The sequence below is a fragment of the Capra hircus genome, chromosome 7 (genome assembly GCF_001704415.2).
Source record: "Capra hircus breed San Clemente chromosome 7, ASM170441v1, whole genome shotgun sequence".
In the NCBI taxonomy this organism is placed as follows: domain Eukaryota; kingdom Metazoa; phylum Chordata; class Mammalia; order Artiodactyla; family Bovidae; genus Capra; species Capra hircus.
Genome location: NC_030814.1, coordinates 29921636 through 29933088, shown reverse-complemented (window position 1 = coordinate 29933088; position 11453 = coordinate 29921636). Strand labels below are relative to the sequence as shown.

The window sequence follows — 11453 nt, the reverse complement described above, 5'->3', positions numbered from 1 at the left end:
CTCCGTCTTCCCTGACGAGACGTTCTACAGAACTACTGTGACTACTTTTCAGAAGAGCAAGTCGCGCGACACTTGGACGGGAACAACAGCCAACAGGACCGCGCACCCGCGAAACTCGAGCTGCAGCCTCTGCGCGTGCGCATTGCTCCTCAGCCGCTTCCGCCTCCATCTCGCAGGCCACTCCTCTTAGTCTGTCGAGTCGGGTTTTCTCGCCACAGGTGACGGGTCATCAGCGGTGCCCACCCTCGGCGCCTGCGCAGACTGAGGCTCACTGTCACCATGACAGCGACCGCCGGGGGCCCTGGTAAGCGGGGCTCCCCAGGCTCCGAGTCTGAGACCGTGCTCCACACTGTTGGCTTGCAATGAGTGGACATTTTCTCCGGCCCGGTGCCGTAGTTGGGGGCCTTTGAGAGTCTCCTCTGGTGGCACTCCTTCCTATTTTGGATCTTCGTGGTTCGCGTTCTCCACGTGTGCCCATAATCAGCTGGCCTAGAGTCTTGGTTCTCAGTGTGGGCGTTAGCGAAAAGCTTTTGGGGTGTTCAAGAATGGCAAGAATATTGTGCCTTTTTGTAAAGGATTTCTTTTTTTTCAAAAGAGCAGTTTTAGTTTCTTAGGAATACTAAGTGACGGACCTGGAGGTTCTCCATTCAGCCCTACCTGACATAGGCGTGCATGCTCAGTCGTGTTGGACTCCGCGAACCCATGACCTGGGATCTTGGAGGCAAAAGTACCGGAGTGGTTTGCCATTTCCTACTCTAGGGACAAATCCATAGCTTCCCATTATCAGCCTTCCTCTTCAGAGTGGTACTTTTGTTACAACTCTGAGCCTGCCTTGATGTATCACAGTCACTCAAAGTCCATAATTTACATTGTTCACTCTTGGTGATGCAGGATCTGTGAGTTTAGACAAATGTATAATGAATGACATGGTCCATGGTAGAGTATCATACAAAATAGTTTCACTGTCCTAAAAATCCTTTGTGCTTTACCTACTTATCTTCTTCCCCCCAACCCCTGAAAATCAGTGATCTTTCTATTGTATCCATAGATTTTTTTCTTTTTTTTTGTCTTTTCCAGAATGTCATGTAGTTGGAATCAGAGTACATGGGCTCTCCACATTGGCTTTTTTTCCTTAGTAATGTGTGTTTAAGCTTTCCCCATGTCTTTTATAGCTTGAGAGCTCATTCCTTTTTAGCAAACAATAATTCTGTTGTGTGAGTGAATTACGGTTTATCCATTCATATTCTGAGAGATATCGTGGTTGCTTCCAAGTTTCGGCAGTTGTAAATAAAACTGCTATAAACCTAAGTGTGCTGTAAATAAAGCTACTAAAAACATAAGTGTGCAAGTTATTGTATGAACATAAGTTTTCAACTCCTTTGGGTAAATATCAAGGGGTCATTTCTGGATTGTATGATGGGAATATACTTAGATTTGTAAGAAACCAGCAAGCTTTATTTTAAAGTGGCTATACCATTTTGCATTCCCACACAATGAGTGAAGATTCCTGTTACTCCATATCCTCACCAGCATTTGATATACTAGTGTTCTGGATTTTGGCCATTTTAATATGTGTGTAGTTATACCCTGTTGTTTTAATTCGTGTTTGATGAAAAGTGGAGCACCTTTTTATATGGTTGCCATCTACCTTCTTTGTTAAGGTGTCTGTTACAGTCTTTGGCCCATTTTTTTTTTTAATGGGATTGTTTTCTTATTGTTGAGTTTTAAGAGTTCTTTATATATTTAGATTAATAGTCTTTTATCATATATGTTTTTTGCAAATGTTTTCTCCCAGTCTGTGGCTTGTCTTTTCATTCTCTTGATGTTATCTTTTGCAGAGCACAGGTGTCTCATTTTAGTGAAGTCCAGCTTATCCATTATTTCTTTCATGGATGGTACCTTTAGTGCTAAAGAGTCATTGCTGTACTGAAGGTCATCTATATTTTCTTCTATGTTATCTTGTAGGAGTTTTATAGTTTTGAATTTTACACATCTATTATCTGTATTGAGTTAATTTTTGTGAAAGTATGAGTTCTGTGTCTAGTATTTTTTTGTGTGTGTGAAAACAAAAAAGTCTGTTGAAAAGGCTGTCTTTTCCCCCATTGTACTGCCTTTGTGCTTTCATCGAAGATCAGTTACCTCTATTTATGAGGTCTATTTGCGGGCCTCTCTGTTTTGGTCCTTTGATCTATTTGTTTATTCTTTCACCAAAACAACACTGTCTTAATTGCTGTAGCTTTATAGTAAGTCTTAATGTTGGACAGAGTCATCACTTTGTTCTCCTTCAATATTATATTGACTATTCTGAGTTTTTGCCCTCCACATATGGAGTTTATGCCCTCCACTGGTCCTTTTGGACCAGTTAGTTGATAGCCACAAAATAACTTGGTGGGATTTTGATTGAAATTGCTTGAATCTATAGATTAAGTTGGGAAGAACTGACATCTTGACAGTATTGAGTCTTCCTATCCATAAACATGGAATATCTATCCATTTATTTAATTCTTCTTTGATTTCATTCATCAGAATACTTATCCTCATGTAGATCTTTACATATTTTGTTAGCTTTATACCAAAGTGTTTTGATTTTGTGGTTTAATGTAAATGGTATTGTGTTTTCAACTTCCACTTACTCATTGCTTTGTAAATATGAAAACAGTTGACTCTTTTGAGGGGGGGTGGTCTGCACTAGGTCTTCATTGTGACATGCAGACATATAAAAATAACTCTTAAGTAACATTCTGGTTGCATCCATGTTGCTGCAAATGGCATTATTTTGTTCTTTTTATGACTGAGTAGTATTCCATTGTATATATGTACCACATTTTCTTTGTCCATTCATCTGTCCATGGACATTTAGGTTATTTCCATAACCTGGCTATTGTGACTAGTGCTGCTATGAACATAGGGTGAATGTTTTTATTCTTGTTTCTTTGTTTGTTTTCTACACCACACAGCATCTTTAGTGGGATCTTTGGTTTCTAACCAATGATCAAACCCGTGCCCCCTGCATTGGAAGTGCAGAGTCTTAACCACTGGACTGCCAGGGAAGTCACATATCTCATAAACTTCATTTTTAACAGCCACATCAATTACATATTTTATCATGAGGATAAACTGTGATTTAATTACTTCCCATTGTTGGACATTTCTGTTTTAGCCAATAATTACTATGCCTGTTTAAGATGCGTAAGTTAAACATTTTAAAAATGATGACCATATATTTTCTTTCATCTGAGTCTGAAAGGTCTGTGACTGTTGCATATGCTAAAAAGGGACATGTGTGTTTCTATAAGAGACTGCTTGGGGGATAGTGGATATCACAATTAACTCTCCCCGTTCTTTGTTCTGTAACCCAATACACAGAGTGGTCACTAAGTTCCATGAATATTACTTAGAAATTATTTTTATATGCCCATCCATTCTCTTATGAAATTTTATTTTCTTTCAATGTCTTGTCAGCAGTTTATAATGGCCATCATTAAATTTTTAAACTGTTGTTATATAGAATTAATAAACAATTAATGGAAGACATACTCTCATGCATAGGGAATGGAAGACACTCTTATGCATAGGGAATTTGTAGTTATTTGGTAGGTACTTAAATGTTCAAAACAGTGAACAAAAATTGGGGAGGTAAGGTTATAGATAACTCCTACTGTTTTTCAACCTTTTCTCCTTGTTATGGGGGCTTCCCCGGTGTCTCAGACAGTAAAGAATCTGCCTGCAATGCAGGAGACCAGGGTTCGATCCCTGGATTGGGAAGGTCCCCTGGAGAAGGAAATGGCAACCTCCAGTATTTTTGCCTGGAGAATCCCACGGACAGAAGAGCCTAGTGGCCTACAGTCCAAGGGGTTGCAAAGAGTCGGATACAACTGAGTGACTAACGCTTTCTCTTTCAGTGGGATATGGCATTATATGGAGTAGAACTGATTCAAGTATTTTAGTCTTAACTAAATTAACATACACATTTTAATGCCTAATTAAAAAAAAATCTGGTCTGCCAAAAAGTAGTCGAAAGATACAGGAATTATGCATATTTGTACATGCTAGAGAAATCTAGAAATACTAACTCAGAATTTACTTTTCATAAGTATTGCTGACACTCGTAATTTGAAGGCGAATATGCTTAAATGTTGGGCTTCCCAGGTGGCGCTGGTGGTAAAGAACCTACCTGTCAATGCAGGAGACATAAGAGACAGTGGGTTTGATCCCTGTGTGGGAAGATCCCCTGGAGGAGAGCATGGCAACCCACTCCAGTATTCTTGCCTGGAGAATCCCATGGACAGAGGAGCCTAATGGACTACAGTCCATAGGGTCAAAAAGAGTCAGACACAACTGATGCGATTTAGCCTGCATGCATGCTTAAATGTATAATTTAAAATTCTAATGGTTAATATAAATATAGAATGGAGCCTCAGGTGGAGAGTTTAAGTTCTACAAAATATTGATGTTTTTAATATAGCTTTGGCTTTACATACATTTTACTTAATTATGGGGCTAGAATTGGAGAAGATACCATGTGAAAATTCCTGCATTAAAATGTCTGCTTCTTAACAGTTTTTTTTCCTTCCTGCATTTTTCTTTACAAGTCTGAGGCTCAGACTATCCTAAATGTTTACTGATTATTACTTACATCATATATAGCATGCATGTGTGTGTACTCAGTCGTGTCCAATTCTTTGTGACCCCATGGACTGTAGCCCACCAGGCTCCTCTGTCCATGGGATCCTCCAGGCAAGAATACTGCAGTGGGTTGCCATTTCCTATTCCACATTTATAGCATATTTATATATAAATATATATATATCTTTATATTTGTCATATCTGAATGTGTGCTGAGTCGGTTCAGTCATGTCTGACTCTTTGTGACCCTATGGACTGTAGCCCACCAGGCTTTACTGTCCATAGGATTCTCCAGGCAAGAATACTGGAGTGGATTGCCATGCCCTCCTCCAGGGGATCTTCCCTACCCAGGGATCGAACCCTCATCTCTTGTATCTCCTGCATTGGCAAGCAGATTCTTTACCACTAGCGCCACCTGGGAAGCCCATTTTGATACTGGTTCTTAAGTTTTTAAAATCTTTTCTCAGTTTTATTGCTTTATTTTTCTCCATCAACATATGCTGTGCCCTTTTTATTAAAAAATACCCTATAAAATTATTTTTAATATCAATGCTGTCATTTTAGGATCTTGGAGTGAAAATATACTGGAATATTTTCTGAGAAATAACCAGATCACAACAGAAGATGGCGCCCAAATCATCTGGTATCATGCCGCTAACCACAAGATGCAAGTGAATGAGGCACTGAGAAGTAAGTCAGTATTCCTTGTACTTGGATGAATTCAATTTGTTTTAAAAAATCTGGTTATATTTGCAGGTACCAGAGTCTTAGATGATTTTAGTGTGAATTCTTGGCTAACGTAAACATTCTTATAAAAGATCTCATTTTATTTACAAAATGAACAAATTTTCCTAATGGAAGAACTTCCTCATTTTCCAGAAATGATTTTCCTTTACTATGCCTTATTTAAAGTTCTCATGTATTATTACAATTGCTTATATATGCTAAGTTGCTTCAGTCGTGTCTGACTCTGTGTGACCCCATAGACGGAAGCCCACGAGGCTCCCCCGTCCCTGGGATTCTCCAGGCAAGAACACTGGAGTGGGTTGCCATTTCCTTCTCCATTGCTTATATATAGTAGTGATTTAAGTAAAATGTTGAAGATCACAATTGTATGTCAAACGTATTTCTGTGTCTTTCACAGCTTGCTCAGGAGAGGCTCAAAAATATTTGTTGAATGGATGAATGAAGCCATTAAATGCTTATTTATAATGCCCTGGGCAGTATTTATGCCTGGGCTAGAAACCAAGCTTTTGGGTTTGCTAACTCCATCTGTAATCTTATGTAGATGAACACTATAGCAGTTTAGTTAGCCTTTTCCTGTGAAGTACCCCTTTTGGCTACAGCAGTGTGGGAGAATGAAGGTGTATCATGAGAGGGATGGGGCATAGCTTGAAGTGCCCTGTTCCAGCAGAAAGATTTTCTTGTAATCTCATGCTGCTGCTGCTGCTAAGTCGCTTCAGTCGTGTCCGACTCTGTGGGACCCCATAGATGGCAGCCCATCAGGCTCCCCCGTCCCTGGGATTCTCCAGGCAAGAACACTGGAGTGGGTTGCGATTTCCTTCTCCAGTGCATGAAAGTGAAAAGTGAAAGTGAAGTCGCTTAGTCGTGTTTTGACTCTTAGTGACCCCATGGACTGCAGCCTACCAGGCTCCTCCGTCCATGGGATTTTCCAGGCAAGAGTACTGGAGTCGGGTGCCATTGCCTTCTCCGTGTAATCTCATATTTTATTGTAAAAATCTACAAATTTACTCAATTTACACAATTTACACATCCAACTCAATTGTGTATCTGGATAATGTATCTGGATAGTTTATTGAAAAGATATTATTTTTAGTTGCTTTTCAGAGGGAAGAAATTTGTCTTCTAATATTTAATACCTTATAATTAAAACAGTGCCTAGCACATAATAACCTAACCGTGGTTTTTTCATAAATAAATTTTAGCAGAAGCAATACTTAAGGAAAGCATTGATTAATGGCTTCCTGGAGCTGAAATGAATAGGGGCTGGGGAGTAAATGCTAGTGGGTACAGGTTTTGTTTTGGAATGATAAAATTTTTCTGGAATTAGATGGTGCTAATGGTTGCACAGGGCTTTCCAGGTGGCTCTAGTAGTAAAGAACGGCACTGCCAGTGCAGGAGATGTTAGAGAAGTGGACTCAATCCCTGAATCCGGAAGATTCCTTGAGGAGGGCATGGCAACCCACTCCAGTATTCTTGCCTGGAGAATCCCATGGACAGAGGAGCCTGGTGGGCTACAGTCCGTAACGTTGCAAAGAGTCAGACATGACTGAAGTGACTGAGCACGCACGCACACATGATGGTCACACAACCTTCTGAATATTCTGAAAACCACTAAATGGTATGCTTTTAAAGAGTAATTTTATAGCTTGTGAATTAGATATCAATTTTTAAAAATAGAAGAAAAGAGGAAGAAATATATCTATTATTTGCAGACAGTATAGTTTTATATTTAGAAAATAAATAGATTCTACAGCTAAATGATTGTAATTCATAAGTTGATATAGACAATCTCAACCTTTTTGACAATATAAAAATCAAAGCAGAAAATACATTAGATTTCTCTGTAACAGCTAAAAATTTGGAAGCAATCTTTAAATTTTATGCTTTGTAATAGTAAATTAGAAGTTTCAGACCTAGAAATAATTTAATTAAATTTGACTACTTCTAGCCTTGTTTTAAAAATAATCAATGTAAGTCATTTCCAATTGCTGGCACTCTGCTGTTGATCTGGGAATTTTTCATAGGTTACTTAGTTTTCAGATAATATCCTCTTTACTTTCTCCTAGTCAACCAGAACCCCAAGTTTTATACTTTTGTGTGTTCAGTTCAGTTCAGTTCAGTCGATTAGTCGTGTCCAACTCTTTGTGACCCCATCAAGTCCCTTTTTTCAGTCCTGGCTAATCTTCAAATTTCTTTCAAATACAGAGGAAAGAAAACAGGTTCCTGGAGACGTGTATTACACTGCTTTATCTCATTTCTTCCAGAATATTTAAATTTAGTACAACTGTTATTAATGAAGCTGTTTCCGTTTTCATTAATATGTGATATTGGATTTTCAACAATGTCTGTGATTTAAAAAAGCAAAGTACAGGAGGAACAATGTAGGAGTGCCATTTGTCGACAGAAGAGTTGCATTGTCAACACAGCTGATCTCAGAATAGGCAAAATTGTTTACAAAAGTTATTACATATAATGTTATTTTTTGTTATAACATTTCTGCATGTAGATTTTTAAAATGTATATTAAAAGAAATGCTGGTTAAAAATAGAAATTATTAAATCTCTTTGAGAATAAAAAATGTCGTTTTTTTTTTAAAAAAAACCTTTGTAACATATTTAGGAAAAGTGTGACTATAGTCACAATTAAATGTATTAGTAAAAATATAGTAAATTGCTGCATTAGGGATGTAAATAGTATAAGCAAGATAGATAACTTTAACTTCATTTCTATAAACATATTTCTTTGAGTTTTGTTTTAGTGTAAGTAGCATCTGTTTGGGATTTTCTTGTGTAGAAAATCACAAAAAACCCAAAGCTGTTTTCTATTGTCTGGCTCTTGTCAAAAGTTGGGGCTCCTGTGGTTGGAGTGTTAATCTTGATGTGCAGACTTCTTCCTGTGACTCTCCCTGAGATGGGAAACATGGTGAGCAGGCAGTCTCCCAAAGCAGAGGCATACCCTGACCTTCAAAAGCCTTCTACCCAACAGCCATTGGTGGGAGAATAGGGAGAGAGGCTGGGCAACTCACATACATGTCTCCAGGCCAGGCTTCCCTCTCTTCTGAGCACTAGTCTCTCCAACTTCTTATTTGCTGTTTTCACTTAGAGAGTTCTTGTGCATCAACAGAAAATTGGATTAAAGATTCACTGAGCATGGCCCCACCCATCAGAACAAGACCCAGTTTCCCCCTCAGTAAGTCTCTCCCATCAGGAAGCTTCCATAAGCCTCTTATTCTCATCCAGCACAGGGCAGACAGAATGGAAACCACAATCACAGAAAAGTAATCAAACTGATCACATGGACAACAGCCTTGTCTAACTCAGTGAAACTATGAGCCATGTGCTGTGGGCCACCCAAGACAGATGGGTCATGGTGGAGAGTTCTGACAAAACGTGGTCCACTGCAGAAGGGAATGGCAAACCACTTCAGTATTCCTGCCTTGAGAACCCCATGAACAGTATGAAAAGGCAAAAAGACAGGACAGTGAAAGATGAACTCCCCAGGTTGGTAGGTACCCAATATGCTACTGTAGAACAGTGGAGAAATAGCTCCAGAAAGAATGAAGAGACGGAGTCAAAGCATTTAACAACACCCAGTTGTGGATGTGACTGGTGATGGAAGTAAAGTCTGATGTTGTAAAGAACAGTATTGCGTAGGAACCTGGAATGTTAGGTCTATGAATCAAGGCAAATTGGAAGTGGTCAAATAGGAGACTGGAAGAGTGACCATCAACATTTTAGGAATCAGTGAACTAAAATGGACCGGAAGGGGTGAATTTAATTCAGGTGACCATTATATCTACTACTGTGGGCAAGAATCCCTTAGAAATGGGCTAGCCCTCATAGTTGACAAAAGAATCCGAAATGCAGTGGTTGGATGCAGTCTCAAAAACGACAGGGTGACCTCTGTTTGTTTCCAGGGCAAACCATTCAGTATAACAGTAATCCAAGCCTGTGCTCCAACCAGTAATGCTGAAAAAGCTGAAGTTGACGGTTCTATGAAGACCCACACTACCTTTCAGAACTAACGCCCAAATAAGATGTCCTTTTCATTATAGGATACTGGAATGCAAAAGTATGAATTCAAGAGATAACTGGAGTAACAGGCAAATTTGGCCTTGGAGTACAGAATGAAGCAGAGCAAAGACTAACAGAGTTTTGCCAAGAGAATGCACTGGTCATAGTAAACACCCTCTTCCAACAACACAAGAGGAGACTTTACACATGGACATCACCAGATAGTCAATACCGAAATCGGACTGATTATATTCTTTGCAGCCAAAGATGGAGAAGCTCTATACAGTCAGCAAAAACAAGACTGGGAGCTGACTGTGGCTCAGATCATGAACTCCTTATTGCCAAATTCAGACTTAAATTGAAGAAAGTAGGGAAAACCACTAGACCATTCAGGTAATAATCAAATCCCTTATGATTATACAGTGGAAGTGAGAAATAGATTCAAGGGATTAGATCTGATAGATAGCCTGAAGAACTATGGACGGAGGTTCCTAACATCGTACAGGAGACAGGGATCAAGACTGTTCCCAAGGAAAAGAAATGCAAAAAGGCAAAATGGTTGTCTGGGAGGCCTTACAAATAGCTGTGAAAAGAAGAGCAGCAAAAGGCAAAGGAGAAAAGGAAAGATATACCCATCTGAATGCAGAGTTCCAAAGAATAGCAAGGAGAGATAAGAAAGCCTTCCTCAGTGATCAGTGCAAAGAAATAGAGGAAAACAATAGAATGGGAAAGACTAGAGAGGTCTTCAAGAAAATTAGAGATACCAAGGGAACATTTCATGCAAAGATGGGCACAATAAAGGAAGAAATGGTATGGACCTAACAGAAGCAGAAGATATATAAGAAGAGGTGGCAAGAATACACAGAAGAACTATACAAAAAAGGTCTTCACGACTCAGATAATCACGATGGTGTGATCACTCACCTAGAGCTAGACATCCTGGAATGTGAAGTCAAGCGGGCCTTAGAAAGCATCACTACAAACAAAGCTAGTGGAGTTGATGGAATTCCAGTTGAGCTATTTCAAATCCTAAAAGATGATGCTGTGAAAGTACTGCCTTCAATATGCCAGCAAATTTGGAAAACTCAGCAGTGGCCACAGGACTGAAAAAGGTCAGTTTTTATTCCAATCCCAAAGAAAGATAATGCCAAAGAATGTTCAAGCTACCACACAATTTCACTCATCTTACATGCTAGTAAAGTTATGCTCGAAATTCTCCAAGCCAGGCTTCAGCAATACGTGAACTGTGAACTTCCAGATGTTCAAGCTGTTTTTAGAAAAGGCAGAGGAACCAGAGATCAGATAGCCAACATCCGTTGAAAATCGAAAAATCAAGAGAGTTCCAGAAAAGCATCTGTTTTATTGATTATGCCAAAGCCTTTGACTGTGTGGGTCACAACAAACTGGAAAATTCTTAAAGAGATGGGAATACCAGACCACCTGACCTGCCTCCTGAGAAATCTGTTTGCAGGTCAGGAAGCAACAGTTAGAACTGGACATGGAACAACAGACTGGTTCCAAATAGGAAAAGGAGTACGTCAAGGCTGTATATTGTCACCCTGCTTATTTAACTTCTATGCAGAGTACATCATGAGAAATGCCAGGCTGGATGAAGCACAAATGGAATTAAGATTGCCGGGAGAAATACCAGTAACCTCAGATATACAGATAATGCCACCCTATGACAGAAAGTGAAGGAGAACTAAAGAGCCTCTTGATGAAAGTCAAAGAGGAGGGTGAAAAAGTTGGCTTAAAACTCAACATTCAGAAAACTAATCATGGCATCCGGTCCAATCACTTCATGGCAAATAGATGGGGAAACAAGGAAAACAGTGAGAGACTTTATATTTTAGGGCTCCAAAATCACTGTAGATGGTGACTGCCGCCATGAAATTAAAAGACACTTGCTCCTTGAAAGAAGAGTTATGACCAACCTAGACAGCATATTAAAAAGCAGAGACATTACTTTGCCAACAAAGGTCTGTCTAGTCAAAGCTATGATTTTTCCAGTATCTCATGTATGGATATGAGAGTTGGACTATAAAGAAAACTGAGCACCAAAGAATTGAT

General features: G+C 39.3%; 1 protein-coding gene across 1 annotated transcript in view; it reads left to right on the top strand.

Annotated features, from left to right (window-relative positions):
• Nucleotides 1-11453, top strand: part of FAM151B (family with sequence similarity 151 member B) — a 32710-nt gene continuing 21257 nt past the window's right edge. Inside the window, exons 1-2 of the mRNA XM_005683380.3 lie at nt 1-304; nt 5191-5316. Of these exons, the coding sequence (XP_005683437.1) occupies nt 280-304; nt 5191-5316 (151 nt within the window). The 5' untranslated portion in view covers nt 1-279. The remainder of the gene's footprint in view (nt 305-5190; nt 5317-11453) is intronic.